The sequence below is a fragment of the Ceratina calcarata genome, unplaced genomic scaffold, assembly GCF_001652005.2.
Source record: "Ceratina calcarata isolate Rehan_Ccalc_2016 unplaced genomic scaffold, ASM165200v1 scaffold471.2, whole genome shotgun sequence".
Taxonomy (NCBI): Eukaryota; Metazoa; Arthropoda; class Insecta; order Hymenoptera; family Apidae; genus Ceratina; species Ceratina calcarata.
Genome location: NW_017171239.1, coordinates 227,294 through 239,450, shown reverse-complemented (window position 1 = coordinate 239,450; position 12,157 = coordinate 227,294). Strand labels below are relative to the sequence as shown.

The 12,157-nt window shown below is 44.4% G+C and overlaps 1 protein-coding gene across 1 annotated transcript; it reads left to right on the top strand.

Moving 5' to 3' along the window:
* Positions 1-3,762: 3,762 nt before the first annotated feature.
* Positions 3,763-8,144, top strand: LOC108627442 (uncharacterized). The gene is made up of 2 exons (XM_018028692.2): positions 3,763-4,384; positions 7,454-8,144. The coding sequence occupies exons 1-2, from the start codon at positions 4,099-4,101 to the stop codon at positions 7,588-7,590; spliced, it is 423 nt and encodes a 140-aa protein (XP_017884181.1). The 5' UTR covers positions 3,763-4,098; the 3' UTR covers positions 7,591-8,144.
* Positions 8,145-12,157: the final 4,013 nt, after the last annotated feature.

The window sequence follows — 12,157 nt, the reverse complement described above, 5'->3', positions numbered from 1 at the left end:
ATTCCAACCGAGAATTTAAGGAAAAACCAAAGAAATTCAAGGGCCCACGCACGAGCTCGCTTAGTTTTCCGGATGGGTCCACGCGCCTCGTGAGAGACAGATGACCAAACATGTTCAAGCGTATCGAATTCCCGTGTAAAGGTGCACTTACGCAGGGTCCACACGTAGGATTCTGTTTGTTTTCGTCTTCGTCGGTGGTGTACGTGCACGTGGAAAGCCAGCTTTGTTTTCTTACTCGCGCCATGGGGTACCTGAGTGCACAGGTGATTACGAACACGTCCTGCATTGTTCCGGACGCGGTCTTTCTTCCTCTTTCAAAGCTCATTCCTTTTCTTCTGTCTATGATCCTTCTCGCCGACTGATAACGGCATCCGGATATACTTATCGATGATACGCGACGACGCAGAGCATTCAGGCCGGATCCACTTGTACCATACTCTTGTATCGTATCAGCAAACATTACATCATGTACATTCCTTAGGACGCTTCCAAATATGTACTCATTATCACCTTTTAAAGACATTAGCTATGTCGCAAAATCAGAGAATACACTGAGAGTAAAAATAATTTTCACGAAGATTCTACGGCCAAAATAAATTATACAGTACACGTATTGCAATACGTCGTAAGACTTAATATCGGTGTATGTGGTACGGCTAGTAACAATGAAACTGAGCCAGATCGAGCTTGTGTTAATTTCCTCTAGGGTGACTAATTTAAAAACGAGTAATAATTCTACATCTTATTTTGCAATGCATCGATACTGACATTAACACAATTTTAACGCGTCGAACACGTAGACTTATTATTCGTTTTGAATTTTTTTCCCCCAGGGGAAACTAACACAAGCCCGAACTGGCTCAGTTTCATTGTTACCAGCTGTACGTATGCTACGATACGATACAAATGGATACGCATCTTTTGAAATGAGTTCCGTCCTAAAGAATTCTGCGTTTCACTGAAAAACGATCGGTTACTAATTGAAGGAAGATACGCATGGAACAGTTTCCCCTGACGCTTGAAAAGGTGCCGATCGATGTACGTTACCGCGATAACGTTAACCACGGAAAGGAAAGAGCAACCGGGCTGTCCTTCGCGACGCGACGTCTCGTTTCTTTCTTCCCTCCTTCGGAAGCATATGCTGCCAGCTGCTCGGACCGTCGCCGTGCCGGCCAAAGGGTTTGGTCTCGAATTTTCAAATTCCATTCTTCGCGATTTCTCTCCGCGCGTCTCCTCCGAGACTCCGTCTTTGTCCGAGTCCTGACCGTTCACCAGTCAGCTGTTCATCGTTACTCTTTCGAATTCGAATTCAAACCGTCCGTTACGAATATCAACAGTATCCGGATATTTCAAATGATATTTCGGATGAATCTTTCAAATCTAGACTTCTCAATTTCGAGGGTATTTTCGTGAATACTGTCATTGTCTCAAATACGTTAATATCTTAACGAATCCAGAGTGAAATTTACTCATATTCAAACATTAAAGTTTTGGGAAGACGGGAATCAAATTCGGTGAGGATTCACGTTGTTGAGAAGAAATCCTCTACCTTGTGCATTGTCTATTAAAGCGTTCAGGCGAGTGGAAAATGATCGGACCCCCCCTGATAATCGTCTTTGGGTTAAAGTCGACGGTATTAACTACATCCTGACGGAGGAACCCCTGCCGATCGGTTTCTCTCTAATTTTTGACGTACTGACGTCACTGTCCGTGCGTTCCCAGTGTGTTCCGGTCTGGGTGCCCGGGACCGGAAGCAACGAACTCGTTGGGGAGCGCGGACCGTTCAAACCGAAAAATCCCCCACGGATATCGATAGTCTCGCGTTCAGACGCAGAGAGGAAGTCGTCGGTCGACGCGGGACCAGACGGTTGCTATAAAAAACGAGACCATAATTTCGTACCTACGACTTGAGTTCTCGATTTCCGCCTCTGAGGTACGACATTTTATCTGAACTGAGGAGTGCAGAAAAACATGTATTCGACACAGACATGAACAGAACGGAGTATCTGTACGATAGAATTTATTTATATCGAATAAAACGAAGTACGACGTTCGCGACAAGTGTCCGTGTTTCTTTACTGATTGACCAATCGCGACGTCTTGATGATGGCGTTCGGTAGCTAAGTATGTGGGAACGTCGCAAAAAATCTTGAAAAGCAATCAGGAACCTCGGTAATAATCGTTACGCCGGGCTGACCATCGTGGTCACGGTGTTCACCTGTCCGTGGCTTTGGTCACACTCGGAGGCCACTTTTGCACGTATACGTAACGCACATACGCGAACCCGCATGATCTACGGCGTGTACCGTGTTTTTCAGCTCGGTTTCTGTAACGGTCGAATTTACCCCCATCGCGCGCAAAACCGTGATATACTCACGGGTCCTTGAATCGCGATCGATTCGCCGAATTCTATTTCTTTCCTTAATGGCATCATTATCGTGATTACAATGTCTTCTTACGAATCGAATCAATGAAAAAGAAGGGAAAGATACGAAGCGGAACAGATAATAATATATAACATAAAGTAACAGAGAAACATATTATTAATTGGTACTTAGGCACAATTCGTGTAACGCAAAAACCTAACTAGTTATGAAATATATTTCTGAATAATGTACATGAATGTGTAATACTAATTATGGAGTATAAAAACGCTTGAAGAAGAAAGCGTTGATTTTGTTTGGCGTGAGTAGGACCGAGATGAAATTTATACCTCCATTTTGTTGCCTCGCGTGCATCGTTCACCGAAAACACGAACCCCTATCGTGTTGCGTATCGTGCCACAATGTTAGCCACGAGATCTTGCGAACACCATGATCCCGATCGGTTGAAAAAAGTCCGGGACGCTTTCTTTTTACTTAAACAAACGGTTGCAACAATGATCCGTCTCAAGTTGACGGGCGATCAAATTGTCGGGTTACATCGCGATTAGACCGTTTCGTGACCATTGTAAAACTGTTTTGACACGAACGAGTTGGAATCGGCGCGATGTTCGATTTTAAACGCGAAACTTGTTCCTGCATCGGCTCTCCCTCCTTCTCTTGCCCCGGTCCACCTGCTCTTGAACGATCATTCCTTTTTTCTCGACGCCGGACCCCGGCTTGCCGCGGAAATACAACGCGTATTCTTTTTAACAATCGATCAGATCGAACCTTGAACACGTAAGTTAATAGCGTTGAACGATCTTCAGTATTTAAAGAAATCCTCTCCTCGAAATTATCGAAATACGAGCCACTGCTCAGCGATTCGATATCTCATGAAAGCTTATACAATAATTATTCCAATGTATATCATCGATCTTATCTTTAGACGACAACTACTACAGATAGTTCGTCCAAAAATAACAATGGAATTGTTTAAGAGTATCACGTGCAAGAATGATCACAATGATAAAAAGATAAGTACACGTCTATAGGAACATAGTGCGCGCGATCGTGATCGCTCTATACGGCGCGCTACTTTAGGAAAAAATAAAAGGCTTTATGGCGCGAGCTTCTTCCCTTCCAAAATCACTTAGCATAATCCGTTGGGCTCTCTGTGGTGCAAGAGAAACGAAGAAACGAGGATAGAACCATGGCTTATTGATCGAACAAGGAGAGTACAGCTTGGTAAAACGAAGACAGAAGCATGGCAAGTGCGCGCCATTTTTACTGCGCACTCACGTTAGCGCACCAATCAGGTTTGAATTGTGAGTGTCGATGGAAGGGCCCCGGGCCTCGTGGCTTCGGGTCTAAGCGGTGGACTCGAAGAGAGCCTTCTTCTCGTCTCAAAGATAGAACCAGAACGAGTCCGACCGTCGTACAGTGAAGATCAGAGAGTTTCTACTCCAGTTCGGTTCCGGTAGCGCAAGTAGGATCGAATTTTCGAGAGAACTTGACAGAAAAGTCGGACAGGATCGATTGAACTACCCGAAGAACGATTAAACAAGAAACAGCGAACACCAGGAAGCGAGAAAAACGAATCGAATTACGTTTCGTTGCACCTGAACAACGAAAAACGATTCGTCGCGTGGAACATCGTGCAGCGAGAGCCAGTAAATTCGGAGCGAGTGTTTCCACCAGTTACTACGATTCTTTCGAAACATAAGAGATTCGCGAGATGCTGGCTGCTTCGATCTGCCGCGAAGTTCATTTCAAGGTGTTATCCAGCACGACGATGGCTTCGCGAGTTCCACGTTGCCTGTTCGGCAAGCCGAACCCGAGAGAAACCATGGAAATGCTTCAAGAGGCGCTTGAGACCGAGAGAAGCAAATTCGCGAAACGATGGGGCGTCGATCCGCGATCAGAAGACAAGGAGAACAATTATCAAAGGAATCATCACGAAAAGTATGAGCAATCGCCCAAGAAACGATCCAGTCCTTACGCCAGGCAGACCAATATCCACGGTGAGTACATAATTTTTTTCTTTTTCGCTGTATTCACTTTCTACATTCGGAATGTCTGATGCAACGTGGAGAACGTATGGTGTTTCTGTACAAAATAGAACGGTTTCTCACGTGTCCAGAGTATTCCGAGTGTGAATCAAGGATATGAAGTTTATTCGCAAATTCTAAAAAACTTTAGCTTGAGAAAAAGTTTATGTTTTGCCAAATGATTCGTTCAACTATTAATTTATAAAAAGAAAACAGATTAATTTTCGAGAAAAATATCGAAAAAAATTCGACTGGAGTAACGTGAACAGCGTGTAACGTAATGGGGAAACCGTGCACGAAAACCAAATATGATAAGAATAGTGTGATGGTAGTGCGTCATGGATTTTTGGCGGGAAACCGAGCTCGTGAGGGTAGGGAAGGGAAGGGAAGGAAGGTGTAGCGCAGCACACAAGCGCAAGCGCAGGCCGGTCGCGTGGCTTCGACCTGTTTTCTTAGTCTAGCCTCGCGCTCCGCGCCTCTTCCGCCTTTTCTCTCCTCCCCCGCCTTCTCACCGACTCACCAAAGCTTCTGGTTTTACGCAGCTATACAGAAACTTTCGATTCCCGTCCGCCGGCTACTATCGCTTTCCAAAATTACATCTCTGCCGGTTGCCCCAAGCCCTTCGAACCTTTTCCCTCTCCCCTTTCCTCTTTCCCACTTTTCATCAGCACAAAGACTAGATTTCTTGATATTTAAAATTGTCTTCTAAACGACAAACCTATTCTCCTCGTATATTCCAATCTGTTCTAAATTTCGCAAAATCTTTGCGCCTGAATTCGCACCGAGTCGCGCATTCTTCGACGGCATTGTTAAGAACTGACGCATAAGTCGAATGACGAATCGTTAAAAGCATGCATGCAGGATCTCGTAGAAGGTCTAGAAAGCATCCTTTCTCGTGTAGATCGTCAGAGTGAATCACGCCGATGAGTCACGCGTGCTCGAAGGCGGACGAATATTACCTGAAGGGTCCTCCCGTGACTCATCGAAGGGCCCCAGTTTCAAGAAGTAAAACGAGCTTGCGAACGCATTCCTTGAATACCGCGCGGAGCACTAAACGGACGTTCGGTGCACAATGGATATCGTATCTCGTCGGCCAAGTGCGTACGCGACCGTTCCGTGCTCCAACGTAGACCGTCTAACGCTAATTGCGAGAAATGTTGTTTAAACAGGGCGAAAAACCGATTCACGCTTGACCGGTGCGTACGTGAAACGCTTAGATTAGATATTTCATGGTAGCGTCTTGATAATGCGAAGGGCTACGGACTTCCGTGAAAAGCCAACGGAGCGAGACACCGTGCATCACCTTCTAACACCTGTTAACCCCCGCTACGCCACTCTGACGACTTTGGTGTCTTTTTCCCACGATTAAATCAGACCAGCAAACACGAGCGATATACCAGCAGCGGGACCTTCCGAAGGTCGCACACCACCTGTCGCGATAGCTGCTTTCTTAACCGATCGTATTGCGCATTTGCATTTCCTCTAGTCACTCGCTTTCAACTACCTGCCCATTCGACAGTTTGTGTTCATAAATTATCGTGTTAATGGCGATAGCAATAAATGTCTATAACAGCTCACAGTAAAAAGGTCCCTAATGAGCGGACCAAAAATAGATTTAAAAATCTATTTTATGAGTTTCTCTATAAAGCGTAAGAGAAGTAACAAGAAAGTCAGAGACTAGTCAGGATTTAATAAAACTTTTTTATTGCTATTGCTAATTGGCAGATGCAATTATTATTTTAACAATCTGTATATTGGAATGAATAGAAGAATGAACGATCGGAATTAGGAGATGTCATTGTCCTATATTTTTTTTCGAGCTACGTGAGGATCGAATCGAAAATCGTATTTCGTTTAATAGTAAAGAAAGGAAGAAGATATTCAGGTTCTTCGAGGTCCACGATTTAAAGAATCTGACCTCCTTTTTAAAATCCTCGGTTGGGAATCGTACGGTCCGATTGAAAAACTCTCGAGGGTGCTATTCCTACTAGTAGAGGACAAAGGTGATCTCGATCTTTGTTCACTTTCCAAGCATATGGACAGGTAGTTAAACGTCGTCGTTCGACTCCCTTCGCGAGAGCTAGGATAAATTCTGTTGACTCGGCTAGGCGTGGAAACAGATGTTGACAGACGGAATCCTTGACGAGATTCGTGCCAGGAGGAAAGAGAGCCGGAGTGGACGTTGGTTAAGGAAGCTTAGTTTCGCGCGCCATATGGCAAACCAGTGCGAAAAGGGATCACGGGAGAAAAGATCAACGTGTCCTCGACATATGGCTACTCCGATTTGTTCAAGGCTTTCGCACTTGTCTCCATATCGAAGGAGCACGTCCTACGATTTCGAGCTATTAGATTGCTGAATTTTAAATGCCATTTTCTTCGAACAGATGTACACCTTTATTTCATTCAAATAACTTGTTAACTTGTATATTTCTGATTAAGTAATTTCATTAATCGTAGCAAAGTAGTGAACCCTAATTTTCAACGTGAAATTCCATCTACGCCTATTTAATAATCGGAGATCTAATAGCTGTCGTTTCTATACTGTTTCTTTATTGTTTCTCTCATTCGATACATCCCAATCTTCTTGAAAGATGTACGCGAACAATGTAAACAAGAAGTTGCCAGCGTGATACCATTAACGTGGAATCGCACCTGCGCGTCGAAGAAAAGACGAGAGATTTGAGAAAAAAAGGAAACAGCAAGGGCGCTCAGGTGGCTACCTGATCAAAAATAGAGTGTCGGCAAGGCGGTTTTGTTCGCTCCGTGGCTTTTGTTGTGGAAATTTTCGTGTTTCTCGCGTGGTGCGTCGTTCCCCATGTACGTACATAGTGAATGTTAAACTGTCGCATCGCAATAAGCTGACCCCTCCGGTTTTACAAACGCGCTTTCTCCCTTTATTTAATGGAACCTTGTAACTTGCTCATTGAACAAAAACATCGCAACGGTTTTTGTCTTGAAAATGATAAAAAAAAATGTAAAGTCGATTTCAAAAATCTTCGATCGACTATAAAATATTAATCCGAATTGGACTGTTTGTTGCAGATTATTGGCGATCTCGGAAGGTATGCGAGGTGAACAAGAAGCCCCTTGCGTCGTCGATGGATTCTGGCAAACAGCAGAACGAGATGTCGAAAACGTTGAAGGGAAAACCATTAACGAAGAAAGGGTCACAGAATTGAAGATAGGAAAGCGTATTTAATTCTGGCTGTCCGATAAACCAGTGTATTTATTCGCCATTGTTCTTCCGCGATATGCAATCGTCGTTATAAATTAATCTATTATCGTCGGTGTCAACATCGATCGTCGATTGTTAATTGTATCTATGTTACTTTTGTAAATACTACGCCAGGTGATACTATATTTTATACTAAATGGAGGTTTGGATGCGCTCACTATTGCGTTCATATACCTGCGTACATTCTCTTTTTTTTTTCTAAATCAAAAAGATGAAATGCCGGGTAAGATTCCTCTGACCGTGACGAAAAAAAAAATGCCCTTTCTTTATGGTCAAAGGATAGTGAGCCATCGAAAGCCTGAATCAGTTGGTTCCCCGACGAATCAACAATGAATGCAGCACCTCCAAAGAGTAACTAAAATACGAGAACATAAGCTCTGATGCTGTTCAATCTCGTCTTCCGAACTATCGGAGAAAGTCCTATTATGTATATGTCTGAATAATTTAGGATCATGCAAAACTCTAGTCATCTAGTTATTTAAAAGGAATAATAAACGATCGTGCTTTCATACATATACCCGTTGTACGTTCATTGATCCCGTTCCCAAAGTAATTCAATTAGCCTCCTAAAAAGTCCGTTAACCGTTCGAGCGTACATAATTTTCGACCGAACGAAGCTACATCGAAAATTAGCCAGCTGAACGGTGTTCCGTAACGAACATTTTGTAACATTCACCTGGATTCGACTCATGGTGGTCCGTCGCACGCGCGCGTGGGGTAGCAATATAGGGTGAGCGACAGAAACGATTACCAACGCGTAATACATTTTCAAAATTTCAATAAAAATGCTAATGCAACCTTCACGCGTAAAAATAGTAAATTTAGTCGACCACATCGAGTGTCATAAAAAAATATGATGAGGAATGGTTAGACGCGTAAACAATGGGTAACGATCGCTCGGTGCTTATGGAACACACTGTAGGCTCGTGTCCGAGCATTTACTTATCTTTGATGTGGTACGTGTATGGGGGTGGCCGGCGTGGTATACATATATGGTTAATTATAATGCGTGATGCACCATGGGGTCTTCTATAGGGGAGCGCTGCGAGGCAGCTGGTTGGTGCTCTTCGTGTCATCCTAGCTGGTCATTTCGATAATGGCATCTAATACGGTTAATTTCTGAGCTCTACGGAATTATGTTAAATCGAATTTTAAGCTGGACGACTTCTGAGATATCGAGTAATATCGTCGATATCCATATTCGATATGTTTTCATAAACGTAAACGACCCAGCTTGAATATTTAAATGCGATTCAATTCTAATAAGCATCGAATCTTGTCTCGTAGCTTTCGAGTATAATTGGAAACTTAAAACAGAACGTGACCTCACCGCGTTATTGTATCCAAGATCGTTAAGGACCTGGTCGTTGCGATATCCAATTACTCGAGAAGTTCCGAGAGTGTAAAGCAAAAAAAAGGGAGCGGGGACACGTTACGGTGGAGTCGAGGCAAATTATAGAAAAAGAAGAGGTGAGAGCGAGGACGACGAGACGTCCCCGTAGATCTCATTCCCTTTTTTACTTTCCGTAATTCCCACCGTGATACGGTGGCTATGAAAATCCAGGTGAATCGCTTTTAACGATCGTTAATCGCCGGTACGCGTGTGACGCGGGGTTTCAGCACGGAGCTAATTGATCGGATTACTCGTGGGACCGGCTTGCCGATTCGAAATTACACCTGACCCGGACGAACTTGCGTCGAATGCGTTTTGATGGATCGCCCGTTTCGGGCTCGATCGATCAAACGTCTTCTCTTTGATGAAACCAAAGTTAATCGATCATTTTTTGTACACCACCCAGTTCATTAACGTAATTTGATACGGGCCTGTTCTACTTCTCTCCGCGCTTATCTTTATACGATGCATGATCGAGCATCCTCGCAAAACGACCAAACATTTTTTAACGTTCACCGAGGTAACGGTTTATTTAAAACAGAATTTCAAGTGTATTCGCATAGGATACTTCAATGGTGAGACCGTTAGAGTAAAAATGAAAGTTAATTTGGAACCAGTATTTGCGGTAATAAATCATAAATATCGGGCAGGTTTGGAAACTCGTATCGTTTACTTACGTGAACGACAAGAATTCAACGGCCGAGTCTAGCGAAAAGTCGGGTGGTACGTAACCGATCCGGCGATAAATTACGATCATTCCGCTGGGTCGAATAATAGTAAACAGGGACGGTAATGTCCGATCGAGAGCCTCCAAATGATGACCACAATAGCCTAACGAACTCACCGAGTGGCATTTTAGTCTTCAACGGTAGCACGCGCCTCTGCGCGGGGCCCGTCGGACCCGGTATTAACTATTTAATACCCCATAAACACGCGTGCTACTACGAGGGGTGTAACCAACTGCCCTAATTAAACGACATTCATATCGAGTGGACCTGAACCCTTTCCACCCATGTTCGCGGAAACTGGTCAGGATGACCGGTCGCTTCGACATGCGAGGACCGTTTGCCATTCTTCTTTTCCCTCCGTCCATCATTAATCATTTTTAAAGCGTTCGTAATTACACATTCACGTGTTAAACTCGAATAACTCAACCGCTGCTTTCAAATCGTTTTGATGTACTTCAAAAATTTTTTCTCAAATTTGTGGTTGAGACGACGTGTACATCGTAACTAAAAATGAAATAAAAGTCGAACTAGGCCGGATGCAGTTGCAAGAAAGTACACGTGTCGATGCTCAGGGAGGAAATGGAAATTATACGAAAAACGAGGAAAGGAAAAAGTGAACGGCTTTCTTGTGTATACACGCCGCGTCGATACCCTGGATATCTGCAACGACTGCAGTCACGGTCCACATGGTTTTACCGAGTGCAACTGCATCGGGAGCGCGTTTTAACGATTTGATCGTAATACTGTCGACACTTCGAACAACCAGAATGCCAAACAGCGACATAAATCCGTCGATCTCGACTAGCAGACCAAACGGCACTCGAGAATTAAACAAGTACCACGCGAAAAGCACAGAACCATCACGTACGACGCATTAATGAGTACGAAAGCGAGTCGCAGAACACGTAATCGATTATAAAATCGTAACTAACACCGTTATTTCCATTGAGGTAGATAATAAAGGGGCAGGGGTACAGAAGGTAGGTATTAAAGGTGAATCACGTCGTCGCGAGTGGGAGTAGGACGAAGGGGAGCCAGAAAAATCCTACGAAGCGGCCAGCCATTTCTGGTGCCGATGAAATTTCAACCGGGCCACTTTTCCCCCGCCCACGAACTTTTCGATCCACCCCGCGAGTTATAGTTACGGGAATGCAAGTACGTTTACGGCGTGCGGTTCGACGCGGCAGATGTCCCACGGGCGCACACCGAGTCTTCTTGTTCGGTGGACCAAGACTCACCGCAAAAACTGATCGACCGTAGTGGACCGAACAGGGTTTGCGTTCTACCGTCGCGTCCGTCAGATTGTCCTTTCGTTCTATCTCTCACGGTAGCTTTCCTGGGAGAGTCGGCGTCGCGAATTCGATCACGCCAGCGGCGACCACAGGATGCGACTCGAAATCGCCGACCCCCGTCATTCATTGCGAGAGACATTGTCTGTAGTCAGACAGCGTACGACATCCGGCGACATTCGTTTCTTAATACTCGAGAATTAAATCAACGGATTGATCGATTGCAAGAAATCGTGTTTCGTTCACAGGATCGATTCGAGATTGACATTATTGAATGGCTCGCGAACTAGAGGGAAAGTGTTTTACGAGGGACGCAAATTGTCTGAGAAAGAAAAATGAGCCGCGGAAAGGGAGAAGAAGAAATAGACCTATTATTGCGGTTAACGCCTTGCTAGGAGGCGAGGCTTTCGAGGAGGGCGATCGTCGGGGCAGGATGCCTCGCCTAGATCCTGTCTGGAGGCCGAAGAGAGGTCCTTCGAACCGTGAAATCACTTCCACTCTGAATATAAAGAGCGAAAAAGCGAGCTGTCCGTTTGTTGTTTCGGTCGTTCCGTACCACCGCCTCCGGCGAAACCGCTTTGGGAATCTGCAGTAGCGCCTGCCGGCTTTCTTCCCTCCGTGCGTCTACGTCTCGGGTCGTGCAACGCGGGATTTCCTCTTACTGTCCTAATTACCTTCCTTTATTATATTTCTCATATTGAACGCGTATCGTTTTCTCAGAATTAATTTGATGGACTTATGCCAGGTGACAAATAGAAATAGGACGCAAGATATGACATTCTCAGATTGAGAATTCTATATTATAGATATCCCGACTTCGGACGAAGTCCATTACGAGAGAGACAGTATCCAAAGAGAGTGCATCCACTTTCAGATAGGCGCGCGACGACTATGAGATTGCGATGTTTTAAATTTATCAGTAAACGATGAGACGTTCTTTCGCTAATGTACCTCTATCGAGCTCTTGAGCACTTTACATCTGATGACGTCAAGAGTTCACGGTGCATATGCGAATGTTTTCAATTAAAAATCGTCGGGACCATTGCCCTTGTACCTTATCGAGACTGAACGAAAAATCTCCGCGGATGGATTATTTTTAAA

What these genes read in the sequence shown, in the direction of transcription:
- LOC108627442 (XM_018028692.2), top strand. Translation starts at nt 4,099, where the DNA reads ATGCTGGCTGCTTCGATCTGCCGCGAAGTTCATTTCAAGGTGTTATCC. An exon ending in CAGGCAGACCAATATCCACG is followed by an intron (nt 4,385 to 7,453) that starts GTGAGTACATAA and finishes TGTTTGTTGCAG; the next exon opens with ATTATTGGCGATCTCGGAAG.